Genomic DNA, 17,369 nt, shown 5'->3' with positions numbered 1-17,369 from the left:
TGGTCTCAGTGGCAGGGGTGACACTGAGACACATGCCCACATCTCTCATATGTGCACACAGGTCTGTAAAACACACTGATTTTTCCCTATTACTGTGGGGAAATATGGCTGTGGGGAGATAGGCATCAGGTAGAACAAAATATGGCTAAAATCCATCTTCAGCTCCTCTGTGTTCACCTGCCAGAACCAAATTAATAGCACAGTGATGTCATTTAGTTGCATCTTTCCATTCTTTTTTTTTTTTTAATTGAGCATCTTTTGGGTTCTAGTATTTTGTTACATGATATAGGTGGTTCGGCATTTCCTTCAGTAGCTCTCTAGATTGCTTGTCAAGTTTTGTTATTTTCATACTACCAGTTTTAAGTGCAACATCATTATTCAGTGGCTCTAATTTCCACTTGTGCTCAATTTTCGCTATGAACTTACTGCAGTAAATTATGAGACTTTAAAAGGGGCAGTTGCAATCAATGGGTTCGATGGCCAGTAGTGGCACTTGCAAATCCTGTGCATAGCTCTGTAGCAGGAGGAGCAAGGAGATCCAGTTTTACATTAAAGGTATAAATGAAATTGAAGCTAGTAGTATTTATTAGATAGGCAAGATGATCTTCTCGAAACACACTGGTAACAGAGGGACTTGCCCTGTGCAATCAACTACTTCAGATCTGTGCACGTCTGTTACGTATATTCCTACATAATGATCTCCGTGACTGGTAGGTGATGGTTTAAAACCGTAACATGGTTTTTATTCCATGGAGTGTGGAGAGAAGTCTCGGAGCTAACAGCTCAACAGCTGTGCTGCATCCCCACTAACTGCACTTCATGGTAGGATAATGGTTCAGATCTAGAGCCTTACTTGGTCTGAATAAATAAATAAGCATACCTGAAGCATTGAGCTATTTATCTGACTTTTTAAGCATCCTACCAGTACATACGGTTGTAGTAGTTGTTTTAGAGAAGCTATCAGATTCGTGCAGAGCAAGTCTTGTCTTCTCAACTTGAACTTGGAAGAAGAAATAGTTCCTGTCTAGATTCTTCACTTTTTCCATTTAAACTTAAAAATTGAAGCTGTTTTATGTGTGTATGCATGTTGTTGGTTTTTGATAGGCTGGTACTTTCCTCATTGTTTTTTATTTGGATGATTTCCCTAATGTTTTTCTTATAAGGAAATGGTTTGAAACTGCTAATGAAGCGGGCTTTGAAATTCAAGGACCCATTGTTAATGAAGATGATCAGGAATATTTCACAACATGATGGGCCAACTAAAAGCCTGTTTATTGTAAGTACTATCTATTACCTAATGTGATCTCTGATTCTTCCTACTGGAAAAGAGTGGCTTTGGAGAGCTGCTGTATTTTGTCTTCACAGTTTAAATTTTCTTGGCGGTCATGGGTTAATTTATGTTTTGCTTTATAAGTAGACCAGAGTTTGGATCCATCACCACAAGGAAAACAGATTTTAAGCTGTAGCCAAAAAGTCCCTGTTCCAAAACACACACACAAAACAAGCAAACAAAAAAACCTTCAGCTGCTAAAGTGCACATAATAACAATTAACAGTTATCCTAAATCTCTGCTTTTAGAGCTAGAGGACAAAATAAAGTGGGTTGTTTTTTTTTTTTTTCATTGTGCCAAGTGTTTCATATCAGTGGGTATTTTAAAATTTTGAATACTTGATATTCAGTGAACTGTGCAAAGCTGCCTTTTCAAAAGAAAGGGGGAAAACACAACGTTCTAATTCTGGAAATTGTAAATGTATGTTAAAATGAGGACGGAATATCAAATTGCCTTAAAGCAGTGTGGAACTGGTAAGCAGAATCCGTGAGTTCCCTGACCATGTCCCCAGAAAATCTTGTAATTGTTTATTAAAATTTTTAGGAAGAGGACTCCGCTGCTGTTAGTAATGCAATATGGAGTTTGCTATCCTCGTTCCCTCATTTTCTAACAGCTTTCTCAATCTGCATTTGTAGTAAGAACTTTTGGAACATCTGAACAAATTATCTACATCTTTGGAAAGTGGAAGGATGGAGAGGAAGAATGGTGAAGTGTTTTCTTGCGTTACACTTCAACTGAAATTGCAACTGCCTTGTTAGCCCTCATTTCAGGAGGAAAGCCTCCTTAGTGTTCTCCTGAAAACTAGTTTTGATTTGACTCAGTTGTCAGTTCTTCAGAACCCCAGATTATTCACCTGAGATGTTTGTTGCTGGATTTTCTGTAGGATTATGTTGGTGATTTAGCAGCTCAAATATCAAATGATGAAGAGGAGGAATTTGTGATCGAATGCCTGGGAACACTTGCAAATTTGACCTTACCGGATCTGGACTGGGAACTTGTGCTGAAAGAGTACAAACTGGTTCCGTACCTCAAGGATAAACTAAAACCAGGTCTGCATAAAGTTTGATTAATCTTTCAAACTAGTCTTGAAGATTACTTAGAGCGCTTTTTCAGAGTAGAGTCTGTTTACCTTTGGAGTTTGTGATTGATTGGGGAAACATAATGCTGTAGAACAGAACCATATCTATAGATAAATATACAATTGCCACAAGATAACGATTTCAGAGGTAATACTTTCTGCCTTCTGACTTACCAGGTTCTGCAGAAGATGATCTCGTTTTAGAAGTTGTGATAATGATTGGAACGGTTTCGATGGATGACTCTTGTGCTGCTCTGCTGGCTAAATCTGGAATTATCCCTGCGCTCATTGAGCTTCTAAATGGTATATGGCAATGTTTGACTTCAGGTCTTGTTTTTGAGAGTTTAGCCGATGTAGCTGTGCTGTAACTCCGTTATTGATAGAGAGATATTGAATAGTGGTCTCAGATTTGATTTTTTTTTTTTTTTTTTTCCACAACTCCTGCTGCAATCTCTGTTCTTTCTAGTTGGCTGGAGTGTGGCAACTTGTTGTGATATTTGGCACCCGACCTCTACCGTCGAGGTCCATTTATACACTTTCTCTAACGTAGAGGATGCAAAATGGCACTTTATTACGTAATGAACAGGGTTATATAATCTCCCAAGAAGCCTCGCCCATCATGGGTGGTTACTGCATTCCTGTAACGTAAGCACATAATCTTCCGACCGCCCACACTGCCACCCAGTGTTCTGCAACACTGGAGCAGGGAAGAAAACACTTCTTTTGTGTTGTGGGGAAATGAAAACTCACTCATGCCACTGAACTGTCTAGCTGACAAGTAGGAGCTGAGCTTCCTCTGAGCATCGAGACATTCTAGTTGCGAGGTCTGAAATTGTGGTTTGTTTTTTTTCTTTTTTTCCTTGCAGCTCAACAGGAAGACGATGAGTTTGTCTGCCAGATCATTTATGTGTTTTATCAGATGGTCTTCCACCAAGCCACCAGAGATGTCATTATCAAGGAAACTCGTATCTTTTTAAAAATTAAACATCTAGAATTACAGCACTTAATTTGCCATCACTGTTGTTTGCCTTTATTTCTCTTGCATAAACCTCCCAGTCTCAGAGGTTTCTTTGTAAATGGTTTATTTCATCTGAAGAAAGAAAGTCCAAGCAATCTAGGCATGTAAGGGGACTGCAAGATTAATAATAAAGATTAGAAGTTTGCTTTGAAACAGGGAAAGGGGTAGGAGGGGGAATACTGGACCAGATGACCCACCAGTTCCTATCCAGTCTGAATTACTGTATGAATTTGTTTTGTAAATTAGAATTGAAAGCATAATCCATAGAAAAACTTAAATAGAGCATAGACAGACTTCTTGCTCCGCAGTATTATACAGGTACGTTGCGTAGTCTGAAGTTATGTGCATTAATGTACTTTAATAGCATTCTTTCTTATATCAGTCTGGACAACAAGTAATGCCTGCTCTGTTGTTTTTTATCCAACTAATTATGTTTAGCACGTCATCTTCCCTCTCTGGAGACTTTGATTTCTCTTCCTGGCTTGCCTCTTTCTCCTTTTTTTGCCCGTCTGATGACCGAATCTTTTGTTCAGTTTCCTCATGTCTTGGATCTGTTCAATTTTTTTTTGTGTGTGTGGTGCTTACATCTCTTATTTAGTCTTCACTACTTTTTCAGTCACTGCTGATGTTGAACTCATTCAGATGATCCAAAAACTGTGGAAATCCAGAGGCACTAGCTGTCTTTGTGGGCCTTAAATGAACATGAAATTTTACTGAAATGGAAAAAATAGTTTGAATGAAGCCCTTGTAGGGATAAAGGATTAGTGATTACTTCACTAACGATCCTAGGACTTCTTAATTTCCTTTTTCCTTTAAGCTCTGTGGAATATCTGAGAAGCCATGTGAGCTGTTGTTCTTTGTCTGCTGTTTGGACTCCTAGGTGGCTAGCTTTAAATAAAAATTTACATCTCTTTTTATATGTAATGTTAAAGCATCAACACTTGAACAATGCTTTTCTTACTCAAGACTAGTATTAATGCCGTCATTTGCATAATAGATTACCTTCAATATTTTTGAGACCAATACATTGGAAACCTTCTTTTAAAACAAGAAAACTCCCTAAAGAAGACAAAAGTAACAGTCTCAAAAGATTAAACTGTTCCTCAGTCTGTGCCTTTTGGACTCGCACGTTAGGTGCATGGATTTCCTGTAGCTGATCAGAATGTATTTTCTTTGTAAGGGGAACATGATTTTTCTTCAGCTATTTTGAAGAATATTTGGGTGTCTTAAAATGTGATTAAAAAGAAGTGTTTGGGGGAAGGCTGCTGAACTTCACATGTGAAGGAAAATTCCTGACTACTGTTCTTAGTGAGATTTGCAGTTGGAAGAACCAAATCTGTGCGGGAAAAAAAAATAGCTTTTATCCTTAATAGTTTCTTTCCAGAGGCTCCAGCATACCTGATAGACCTGATGCATGATAAAAATGCTGAGATTCGCAAAGTTTGTGACAACACTCTGGATATTATTGCGGTAGGTTTGATTGGGGTTTTTTTATCATCTGTCCTTCCAGAACCTCTTCACGTGAGATAATTCTAAAATAACTAAGTAGCAATAACTTGCAAATTGAGAATATTTTTCATGTCCAACTTTCTCATCACATAAGTAAAAGACCAGTTTTCAAGGGACAGTTACCAGTACCAGACTTGCAGAAAGTGCATATATACTTTGAAAATTTACGTCAGTTAGTTTTACACTGACACGCTTTGAAAGAGTGCTTTGATACTTAAATTAATCACAATACTTTTCCTTATTTCTTAGTTCTCCAAACAAACGGCTCTTGTTACCCAGCAGCTTTTATTCAGCTTTCCTCCATTGCCTGATGCCAATATTTGTTTGAAAAAGAAAAATGTGGGTGTCAGTCCTGAAGCTGGTTGGTTTCTGCTGGGCTGAGTCAGTATAATACTGATGTTTTTAATATTGTCTTCAGCTCTTAGATAGGTTTCCTTTAGCTACATGACTCGGTTTGTCCAGCTACCCATTGATCACAATAAACTTCTGGGACGGTTGTTTTGTATTAAACTGCTATCTTGGAAAAAAAGACAGCATATTAAATTATGAAGTGCTGTTGCTTTTATTGGCTCTTATCGCATGTAAACTCTGCTTTTGGGGATCCTTGATTCTAGAAACATTAATGTTTTCTAGGGTGTTCTCCAGTGAAGTCAAGACATTGTAAAACCAATTTCTTAAAACTTGTATTCCCTTGTTAAAATTCCTCCTGGCCTGTTCTTTTGAATTGACTTCTGTTGACAAAAAGATGTCAGCGTTTTGTAGTGTCTTAGGATTGTGCAGTCTGTACTTCCTTTTGGCTGTGGAGTAGTTGTCATGAAAGTAAATCTTACAGCCAAAGAGATCTTAGCTATGAGTCAAGATTACGTCTTTGACTACCTTAATGCTTTTCCTGTCATCTACTTAGTTTCTTCTTTAGTCAAATTACACATATGTAATGCTTGGTCTCTGACAAGTTTAATACAGTGTGAGACCTAACTTACGCTGCACGTTACTATAGAGTATTTTGTCTTTTTCTGTTACACTTATCAGTAATACCTTCTAATATTCATCTAAAAAGAGCAGTAAAATGACATAAGATTTCCTGTGTTGGCGTTCTTTTTCTCTAGCTCTGGTTTTGCCTCATGGAGGTACGGAATGAAAATTGTGCTCCACTAGTTAGTGGCAGAGTTGCCATTGAGTCATTAAGGGCAAGATTTCAACTAAGATTAATTTGGACTTGGTACCTATTTATGATGGGCATTATATTCAGCTTACCAAGATCAGTTATTTCCAGGGACATCTCCAGTGGAAACAGTAGAAATATTTTTATCTTCTGGGTGAGGCTGGACAAACCAAGTGCTTCCAGTGGTTGTTTGATCTTGGGGACTGTGCAATTCCCACATGTCTCAGGCATTGATTTGTTTGTAGAGGGGAGCTTTGGTGTGGTACACAGTATTATCTAGCTACTGAAAAATCATTAGTAATATTATTAAGCAACATTTTTTAGAATCTAGAAGAACAGATACATTAAGACATAGCTTCATGTTAAATACTTACCTCTCTCAGGAGGGAAAAAAAGCCAAGTACATTTTACTCAGATGTTATCTTTATGCCAGCTGTGAGGAAGTGAGTAGTGCTGTGGTAATGGATGGGAAAGGCTTCTCAATCTGCAAGGAGCACTAGATAGGACTTCTATTCGAGAAAGAATAAAAAGAGGAAATGTTGTGGTACTGCACTTACTGGGGGTAGGGGGGAAGATAGCAAGCACCTGTGGAGAGTAGTTTGTGTAGTGGTAAATTATTTTGTGTGTAGTGGTAAAATTATTTATTTTACTATCTAGCTGTTGAGTTACAAGTTGCGTAAACCATAAGTAACACCATGCCCCGGTGGGGAACAGGAAGCACAGTATGCCTTTTTCTTGAAGACAGAGCAGTGTTGTAAGTTAGTTGAACTTTGTCTCCCACTACTAAAAATTACAGCCAAAAAAGGCAGCACTTCCTAGATGGTGGTGGGAGAAAACATAAAGCAGTCAATTATCAGAACCTCTGATCTTGATACGTGTTTTGCTGTTCAGCTCAGAGGATACAGTAGAGCAGCCTGAAAACCCTGAGTGTTCGGCTGTGAGGCAGGTTTACAGAGCCCGTGCCTTCTGAGGGGTCTGAACAGACATAGCTTCCAAGTTTAGTGAAATTTATCTGTGACAAGAAAAGCTTAAGTTTTGAGTCGTCTTGTTCCATACACGCTGACAGGATTGGTTTCTCTGATGATAGAAATCAGAAACTAAATGTTGGAGAATAGAGACTTAAGTAATTTCTTTTCAGGGAGACAAATGCTTCTTTCACTCATCAATAAGCTCTATGTAGTGTGATTGAAATAACACTGTAGAAAATCAGATGCCTTACAAGCCTTAGGGGAAATATGCTTTCTGTAGTACAGTAATTGTCACAGAAATTATGGAAATGTTACTCTAGTGATGATTTGTTTAGTATAGCCTAGCTGGACTCTGCCATTGATGAACTGAAACAGATGTGCCGCTTTAGCATAGCGCATACTGGGAGTCACAGCTTTGCGCTGGTAGATGCAAGATAGCCCTTTAGTGAGAAAGAAAGTCTGTGGTGATCACTGAGGAATGCATCAGTCTTGTGTCATGTGCTGGCTCTTGACACAAAGCAGCTAGTTCAGTGTACTTGTATGCCTCAAGCGGGACAGGTCTCATGGCTCAGCTGAAAGCCTGGAATCAACAGCTGGTGTAGGAGTCTCAAGCAAATGAGGTTCCCTTTGCCTCAGAAGCCTGGGCACCTGCAACTGCAAGTTTGTGGAAAGAAATGTCAGCTAACTTGAGATGGTTTTGCTCTGTTCACCTCAGACAACATTATCAAGAGCTGAGGTAGATATTAATCTGTCCGGTTTCTCATTCTTTTTCTGCTCCTAGCTTTGCAGTTAAATTATTTTCCTCATTATTCAATGCATATTTAATTAACCACAACCAGATCCTTGGACTATGTAGCCCAGCCTTCCTCCTCCCCTATTTCCCCCCATTTTACTTCATTTTTACAGCTTTGAACCCAGGCCTGCTGTACCATCTTGTTTCTCTTATGATCAAGAGTGGATCATTTTGTTTCCCACAGAAATAAACATCTTCTAGATAGCTCCAGCATTGTCTATGTGATTTAGGAAGAGCCTCCTGCCTAAGGTGTTTTTCCAGCTCTTGTTCTTTGCCCCAAGTTTTTGTAACGAATGCCAAATAACTCTTGCCTCATATGGAAAGCTGCATTACTGAACAGCTTTCGTCTTTCCACGTTAGCTAGGTGGCCTGACACAAGTCCTCTGTGTCGGGAATACTGGAATTTCGCGTAACAGGAATGTGCTGTGAACCCTCAGTCCTCTAGGATTTAGGGCCAGCCGTGCAAGACGTTGGCCAGCTCTCTTAGAATCAAGGAAGAGCAGACCACAGGGATTTGGTGTGGGCTTTGAGTGGGCGGTGTACTCTGCAAATAGATAACCTTTGATTCCACCTTGGTGTCCTCTTTCCATGAAGAGTTCTCTAGTCACTCCAGGAAAAAACATTCTCCCTTCACTTGTCAAGACTCCCCCTTCTGTGGTGTCTCTTGTTTCCCTGTTATCCTCGTAACAATTGTAAATACAGAGAGGTGGGCAGAAGGGCTGCTAGGTTGGGGGGCTGCAGGCTGAAATGTCGATAGGTGTTTTCACTGATCACCTTCTGCACTGTTAAATTTGCAGTGGGTCTGCTATGGATCTGGCAGCTTTTTGTGGCAAAGAGCACGTACCCAGCAGGAGAGGCTGGACGGGAAGAATAACCACGCAGCAGGCAGGGTTAGATAGGGCTGGCGAGTCCTGATTGTTTTTGTCTTCACATCAACCTATCTGGGACAGATTTCTTTCTAGCACTGGTGCTTGCTCTTCAGAGCTGTAAGACTTGGAAGGTGAGCCAAACCACTTTCATAACTGCTCGGCAATGAGATGCCTTACATTCCTCCAAAGGAAAAAAAAAGTTTCTCTCTTCAGCTGCTGACAATATAGGAGCCCTGTGAACAGTGTGCATTTTATGTAGGCACCTAAATTTAGGTGCCTACAAATGTTTACTCTTCTCTGCCTTGTCCTCAGTTTCATGTCACAGGTTTCTGTTGATTTCTGAGCAGAATGTATGTAGTAATGAACCTGAGAGCAAAGAAGTGACTCTGGGTTGCACAGGTGTAAGTGGTAGAAGGATTTTTCTTGGCCTGTGAATGAATTGCCCTCCGGTGGTGCTTACCCTAAGGTAGGTGGTGTAGACACCTGCAGAAGGTGATCCATAACATCTGTTTCCCTCCTTAGTTTATAGGGGCACATAGTCCAAATGACATGCCTAACTTTTGCGTAGTTAGACAAGATAAATCTTTTCTTTCTTAATAAATGGTTATTTTAACCTCTCATGTAAAGCGTATGTTTTAAGGATGGTTAATCAATGAAGAACGTAGCATATCGCCAAATACAACTTTCAACATAATAAGCATTCCACTTACTGTATAGCAGTTTTCGTATGAGAAATCGCATCAAATGAACCCTATTACAGACCCAATTAAAGGCCAACCACATTAAAGCAAAAAGGAAAAATCTGTTTTTCATCAGCTGTGAGAGAACACAAAGCAGATCTGTGTAGCTCTGTGTTATCCTATAGTGTGTTAATCAGATACAAGGTGTGACGGAAGCCAGTGACAAAGAGGACCCCTGATAGGGAACAGACACGCTCTGATAATAGGCCGGTTAACGCTTCATAATATTTCAATGGTTCAGTAGTAAACAAAGTTGGAAGTAGAACTTCAAAAAGGATGGCACATTCCTCAGTCAAACCATCCATCTTCTATGACACTTCTGGATTTATGGAAACCGAATGTTAGAAACGGTGATGTCAGGGAGCTCTAAAGAGAATAAAATTAACCATCAGGATTCCTCCTTTTATGTTTCTGAACATGCAGTATTGGCGGGGGGGGGTGGTGTGTGTGTGTGTGTGTGTGTGTGTGTGTGTGTGTGTGTGTGTGTGTGTGTGTGTGTGCAGGGTGTTGGAGAATAGGCACATTCTGTCCACACCTTCTCGTTCTCCCACCCGCTGCTTTTCTAGTAGCCTAATATTTAAAAGGACTGGAGGGTGCAAAGCTGTGGTTGTGTCTCCATGGTGTTTAGTCTTATGGCTTCATTCTTGCAGGAATTCCTTAGAAAAGGTGTGCTTCATGCATTTTAAAAAATCAAAAAAAAAACCCCAAACCCCAACCTAAAACAAACAAAAAAACCTAAACGCCCATGCTTAATAAAATAAATAAATGCTTTTAATAGCTCACAATATAATTACTGGCAGACTTGCTGTGTTTTAGGGAATTGTCTTGCTCTAAATTCTTTAATTTGGTTTCTTTGTGCCTTTTGGCTGTAGTCCTGCATTTACAGCTTTTCTTCCATTCTGATGTCATTCCATTGATCATTTACCCAGTGCTGTTTCTGCACACTTCTGTAGAAAATCTACAGACGTGTTCCTGATCTAGCGGTACTTAAATGAACTGTTCTGTGCTGAGGTTATGTAAGTCATTCTAGATTATCACAGATCACCCTTTTCTAGGATCACTGCCGGAATGAAACTGGACAAACTGATCCTTGGTGTGTTGCTGGTGCCGTCACTTCTTTGTTCCTGTTGCTGTTCAGTTCATACGGATATGCAAGACACGAATGTAACCAAATAGCCCAACTGCTTGAATGGATGATTTGTAATTTTTATGTAATGTGCAGATAGGCTCAATCTCAGAGCTGCTAATTTGCTAATACTGTTTTCCAAAATTTAGATGAATGGTTGAGGTAAAATACGTGGGAGGCTTAAGCTGCTTCATATAGGATGGGAAACGTAAAAACACGTAGGAATATTCTGCCCTATTGTCATTGTCTGAAGAAAATATCAGTTAGGACCTGAGAAATGGGGTTTTTTTGGTTTTTTTTTTTTTAGAAGGATGTAGGAAGTTCATGTCTGTTTGTGGCAGACGTTCATCATGTCCTGACAGTGTATGAACTGGAACAGCAATGTCAGTCAAGTGGGATTCATTTGGACTTGTGACTTGGGGAAGAATAAAACATTTTGAAAGTGTATTTATGGTAAATGTGAATTTAGCTGCTGGCCTTCCTGCTTCTGAGAACTTGCAAAGGTAAACAAGATAATGTGAAAGGGAGTCAGCTTTCCCACAGATTACTCTAACTTGCTGTTTGTTAAATTTGTTTATTTCCCCCCGCCTCTTTGCAATCATGATTTCTGGGAATAGTTTTTGTAAGACTGCAGTATGATTTCTGGAAGTTACACGGTGTTTCTGTAAAGCTTGTAATTCCTGGCTGCTGGAGGCTGACGTAATAGGTAGCCCATAATAGGTAGCTCTGGCAGATGCAGCAATGCAGATGTTTCCAAGGTGCTGGTCAGATGTCATCACTGAAAGTCATGCCCTTTCGGGTTTTTTTTATAGGTCATTTTATAAATCTCTATGATGAGCTTGCTTTTTCCAGGACAAATTGTTTTACACTGTTATTTCTAGCCTTTCCTTTTGATCAAGGGTGGAAAAGGGGGGAACATCAAGAGGCAGAAACAGCATGAGATGTTCTTTCTCAAAACATTGAGGCATAGGTGTGCGTTTTGGTTTTTGGTGTTTGGTTTTGGTTTTTCTTTCTCCCTCCTTAACGTTGCTGCATTATTCTGTGGCTGACAGAAACCTGGAATTTGGCTTGAGGCTACTAGGCACTGACAATATCTGTGGATCCCACAGGGATACCTGCTCTGTGTGTGGAAGTTGTGCAGGGGACCAGGTTTTGAACAGGACCCCTCGAGTGTCAGGGTGGGAGGTGGGGAATTAGAAAGGTTTAGTAATTAATGTTGAACAGAGGTAGAATGGAGAAATTTAGAATAATGCCACCAGCTGAATAGAGCCCCGGATCTGCAGGTACTCACATCAAAAGGGACTTCACATGTTGCCTTAGTCCAAGAGAAGTAAGCTTGCCATTTCTCTAAGTAAAACAAAGTTTAAAAACTCACTGCCATAAAATAAGGGTTTCTGCACACAATGCACACAATTGCACAGTGCCACGTGATTCCCCAAGAAATCTTGGATGCTCTAGATACTTGTTAGGGATGCCAGAGAAGCCTCTGCCAGAAGGACAGGGCAAGGTGGCTTTTGTGTTACCAACCAGTCAGAAGGGTGGATGAGGCACAGGGCAGAGAGTGTCACCTGTGTCAGGTTAGTAGCAGTGAAGACAAGGTAGGTTGAGTATTAAGTCAGTTTAAAAGCTCAAGTTTGGTCTGTAGGGATTTCAGAAGTTAAACTTGAGCTAGTAAGCCAGTTTACTCTGTCTCTACTGCTCTTTTTCAATCTCCGGTTACAGACAGACCTACTTTTGCAAATCTAGCTGGAGCAGTTCAAGAAATTACCACTTCCTCAGCCAAGGCATTGTCGCTAACTGTGTGAACACTCTTTATCCCCTTCAGCGCTATGTAAAACAGATTTTAACAACCCTAAACTACTCGAGCTAGACCTCCAAGGAGAGTCTCTCTAGATTGTGTGTTAACCAACATGAGTTAAGAAATGGTTTTCCATTTATCTCTCCTTTGTAGTTAGAAGACAGTTCAGAGGGACTTGTTACATGAGGATATTTTTTTTCTCCCCAAATAGAAACACTTTGGTTGTGAATGTTATTCCCAGTCCTTTGATTTGAAAAAGTGGTACGTTCTTTGTGACTTTTCCCAAATCGGTAACATCTGCAGATTTCATATCTTGGTGAGTTTCCTATAGTTAGGTGGGCCCTGTCGTTCCAGTGATATTGAGAAACTGAGTATTATCCACAGGTCTGTATTCCCTCAGCAGATATCAACAGCCCACCGAGCGTGCTCTGTTTAAAGAACCTTTTAAACAGCTGAGTGCAATGACCACAGGCTATGTCACTCCCTTCATTTGCTCCTTCATGATGAACTTGAGTGCAGTTAGGATGTCATCCAGCTGGAAATTTCATGCCTACGTTTTGTTTCCATAGTGGCTGGAAGCTATATCCTGTTTCTCTCAGCTTTCTGGAGAAGGTCCTCTCAGGTTTTAGTTATCTTCTATTCCCATATCCTTGTTATTACAGATGTTCTGTACTGCCTTTGTGGGTGTTCAATATTAAACATAGGAAGCTGAAAATTAAATTCTATCTTATTGGAGCTTATGATTCCAAATAAAGATTTATTGGGGTTTTCATAACCTTTTTTATTGTATTTTCTAGTAACTAATTGTCCTAGCAAATGTTTACCTAAGGACATACGGGGAATTTGGCCAGTGTTAGTAATTGATTACTGAAATCCCCTGAAAATTGGCAGGAATTGGCTGTTCTTGATAAACCAAATGAGAAGACTGTGATGATGGAACTTCCCTGCTCAAAGCAGGAGTTTTTTCTGGATGGTGTAAAGTTACAAACCGTGGAGGGAAGATTGTACTGCTGCGTGTACAAAAGCAGATTAATGCCTAGTGCTTGCAAAATCATTCCCTTGTTTGCTCAAAGCACTCTGCAAACTGACTAGAGGGTTTGAGTCACCGAGCCCTGAAACTTAGACCTTTCACTGATGTTAAATTCCTCTGCCATTTCCCGTTAAACCAAACAGCTTTGTCTATATCCCATCCTAAAGTATTGCCTGGTGTTTTTAACAGGAATATGATGAGGAGTGGGCTAAAAAAATCCAGAGCGAGAAATTTCGATGGCACAACTCTCAGTGGCTGGAGATGGTGGAGAGTCGGCAGATGGATGACAGCGAGCAGTATCTGTATGGTGACGATCCTATTGAGCCCTACATCCACGAAGGGGATATTCTGGAAAGACCTGACCTCTACTACAATGCAGGTGAGGCAGCATGTATTAGTATTCAGGATGGGATTGCTTCCGCTGTGTTGGGAAGGGGGGCTTGACGTGGGGCTGTAGAGAGAATCGGCTGACTCAGACCAGTGGGACAGTTCCCCTTCTGTGTCACTGGGAGCATCACTGATCCCCCACCGATAGGTGGGGATGGGCTTGTCCTCGTTAGGGTGTTAATGATGGGTTGGATGCTGTATACCCTTATGAAGTGTTACAGGTCTTAAGAAATATGACTAGACCTGTCTCACAGAGCTAATGGACTATGAGGACTGATTTGAATAAAGGTGTCCCAGCCTTGTTCTTCACACCTATTTTTTGTGTCCATAGCTTGCTTGTTCTCATCCCTGTTAAATACATAGCTATGGGATTTGATGCTGAATTTCATCCTGCCTCGTGTTAGTTCTGTAATGGAATTTTTGTTGTGAATCTTGATGAAAGACTTCAGCTGGGCCATGTCAAACCTGCAAGTTCCTAAGCAGGAGGAATCATTCCACAACTTCCAGCTGTTTTTTGCTGTAGTATGTCTAGGGCAGCATGCAAATCTTTCCTGTAAGTACTTTTTTTTTTTTTCCAGTTCCTTGTGTGAAAAAGGTTTATTACTTGACAGTTTGGAGAAGGTCACTTAAAACCAAACCAAACCAAATTATTCTCAAGAAGAGTCATGATCTTATTTGAGATTAACCCTAATACGTTTTCTAAAGAACAACAACATTTCTCATAACTTTGCTTAATCCTATCAGCATTGCGAAGTGGCACAGTCCTGGGGGATCTCAAGTGGAATCTCTTCTCTCTCCTTCCGTAACGATTTTGTAGTTACTAAGAAAATAGCTGTTGCCATACTGGATTAAGACAGTGATGTATCCAGTCCGCTATTGCCAGCTGGTTTAGAGGAAGGTTCAAAAACCTAATGAACAATCATGAGCCCACCGGATAAATATCTTCATAACTTTTCATAACTAGGAATTGGCTTGTGCTCTCAAACTTGTGGTTTTCTATCCTTTTCAAACTTCTGGATGTGTGTGTGCCCATGGATTTTTTTTTTTTAATTGCTGGGTTTTAGTCTGTGGGTGTTTTATTTTCCACACAAGTGTCCAGTCCTTTGCTGTGAAGCATGAGTCACAAAACTCTGACTCTGGATGAATTTGCAGTAGTACTAATAAGAAAAACAAATCCACTAAAACCCATAAGCTTTCCTTGTAGTTGCTGTGAGAAAATAATTGTGCAAGATCTCAGTAGCATTTAAAACTTTTTTCTGAAAGAATATCAGAACTTAAGGATTCTTCTGCTCTTGATTACAAGTGTCAGCCATAGCAACTTGCCTTTTTAGTGGTATGGTTTTCCCTTTTCAATCCTGTCACTCTGTCTTGCTCTACTAGAGCCACAAGGTTACCAGTGTGAGCCATGTGTTGTACAGTACCAGGGCCTTTTATTATCGCCTCCTTCAGGCTTCCTAAGTTAAAGATGTGCCAGCATGCTTCTTGTGACCTCCCCTTTACAGGTCTTAAAAATAATGACCCTTTGCTTATTTCATCACACCAGTTCTTTTCCCAATAGTGTCAGCTAGAGATGGGGTGACACCAGTAACACTGAATCTCCTGGCTTTTTATCATTTACGTTACAGGCTTAATGTTATTTTGTGTTGGAATTGGTATTTGACCAGGAAAGAGAGGCAGATTTCCAATGATATGTTCTGCAGATGTGTGAAAAGCGCTTTTGTTTTTAAAGGTAGAAGAGTGAGTGATTATATTCAAAACACAGATTCACTTCTTGGGTTCCTTCCAACGAGTGCCAGTAATGGTGTGCGTTTGAAGTCTGCTAGATTTATACTTTTGAGATGTGGCCAGAGTAGACGTGATATTCCTTTCATAAGGCTTTGGGTTATTGTACCAGTTGGAGGAGGCGTTAGGCCTTTGGGTTTCTGAAGGACGGAGCATTCCTTAGTCAGTAAATAACAAATAGACAAAACTTCGTGCAGTCAGAAGTTAAGTGCTTGTATTTCAGTTTGGTAATTTTAGAAATAATTGCACTGATGGCTGATGCTCAATACAGGTCCCCTCCCAGCCTCAATAGTTCTTGACCCCACTGGTGGCAAGATGAGTTCCTTATTGTGATGATAGACCCACGGCTCTCTTGCGTAGTAATGCAAACCTGCATGAAAAACTCCGTCGAATCTCTGAAGTTACCTTCAGTGTGTCTCTTGCTCTGGAAGTACAGAACCCTAACTGACGTTGAAATGTACATAGGATTCCACAGTTGCTATTAGATGCAGCTGATGCTATCCATATGCTTTCATTTTCCTATAAAGTCATGTGAGCCATAACTCTGAGCATTTAAATGTTAGCACTCGTGATTGAAGACACTGCAGGTAGTGGTAGCACTAGCCTCAAAGTTAAAGTAGTGCTTGCTTTAGTAACCTAAAGATAGATGTTATTGTTAAGTCTCCCTGCTTTCAAATAAGTTTTAACCAAACCTGACTGTTTAAAATACATAGTCACTTAAATTGATCGATTTTGATCTGAAGTGCTGCAGGTACAGAAGTGGTGCTGCAGGTACAGAAGTGGTGCTGCAGGTACAGAAGTGGTGCTGCAGGTACAGAAGTGGTGCTGCAGGTACAGAAGTGCTAGTGTTCTCCCTCATTTCTTTTCTGTGAAAAACACAGAGTAGGTGGTGAGATATTAACACCTGTGGCAAGTTTTCCTAACAGCCATTTCAACTTCCCTTCCTCTCCTTTGGTCCTCTTACTTCTGTATGATATCATGGGGCGCTCCTCTCTCGCTGAACATGCTGACAGACAGCAATATCGACCGGTGCCATATGACTTGCTTGTCAAGGAGTACTGTTTCACATGCTGTATACACATGTGTGCAGTTAGAATATAGCCCCGTGTGCTGTAGGATATAGCCATCTTACGCTGCTAAAATGTAGTCCGGTCATGGCTAGCATTCTGCATTTACTGTTGCCTTGTATTCAGTCACTTTCCCATGAGGTATTATCTTCTAAATGAATCTCTGTAGCACCTCATCAAATGTCTGTTAGAAATCTAGATGTGTCAATTCTGTTCCTTTTATCGTTTGTCACTATATTATCTTCAAAAAACATCAGGTAAATTCATAAAGCACAGGGAGATTTGTCTGAATGCTTGAGTTGTCATCTCTAAGCCCTTGTGTCTGTAAGTAACTTTCCACTGCTTCCTGCACAGGCAGGTTTAGTCCTTTTGAAACCACAGAGGTTAAGCTAAGTGGCCTGTGACTCCCTGGATCTTATCTCTCTCTCTCTTTAAAGTGGAATGGTATTTGTAACTTCCTAGTCATTAGGAATCTCTCTCTCTCTTCTCTGTTAAACTATTAAAGTATCAGTCTGAGGGTACCTGTTTCTGCCCTGTTCTTGGCATGCTTTCTGCACTGCAAGTCCAGGATTGTTTTCATACAGTAATGGACACAAACTGATGTAGGGTCTGTTTTAATAGAATAAGAGTGTAACACTCATTACCAAAAAAAGAGCTGTGCCCTTAATATTAACAAGAAAAGTGTTTTGTGAATGGGGATGGGAAAGAGCTA

The 17,369-nt window shown here is 40.3% G+C and overlaps 1 protein-coding gene across 2 annotated transcripts in view; it reads left to right on the top strand.

Moving 5' to 3' along the window:
• Positions 1-17,369, top strand: part of KIFAP3 (kinesin-associated protein 3) — a 66,228-nt gene that overhangs the window by 28,319 nt on the left and 20,540 nt on the right. For both annotated transcript variants that reach the window (XM_010136557.1, XM_010136559.1), the window contains 6 exons: positions 1,164-1,276; positions 2,214-2,379; positions 2,586-2,711; positions 3,275-3,373; positions 4,811-4,896; positions 13,611-13,800. In XM_010136557.1, coding sequence (XP_010134859.1) covers positions 1,164-1,276; positions 2,214-2,379; positions 2,586-2,711; positions 3,275-3,373; positions 4,811-4,896; positions 13,611-13,800 — 780 coding nt within the window. The remainder of the gene's footprint in view (positions 1-1,163; positions 1,277-2,213; positions 2,380-2,585; positions 2,712-3,274; positions 3,374-4,810; positions 4,897-13,610; positions 13,801-17,369) is intronic.

This window comes from Buceros rhinoceros, unplaced genomic scaffold (assembly GCF_000710305.1).
Source record: "Buceros rhinoceros silvestris isolate BGI_N320 unplaced genomic scaffold, ASM71030v1 scaffold23345, whole genome shotgun sequence".
NCBI classification, from domain to species: Eukaryota; Metazoa; Chordata; class Aves; order Bucerotiformes; family Bucerotidae; genus Buceros; species Buceros rhinoceros.
Note: the sequence above shows the minus strand (reverse complement) of the source record. Positions and strands in the feature narration are given on the sequence as shown.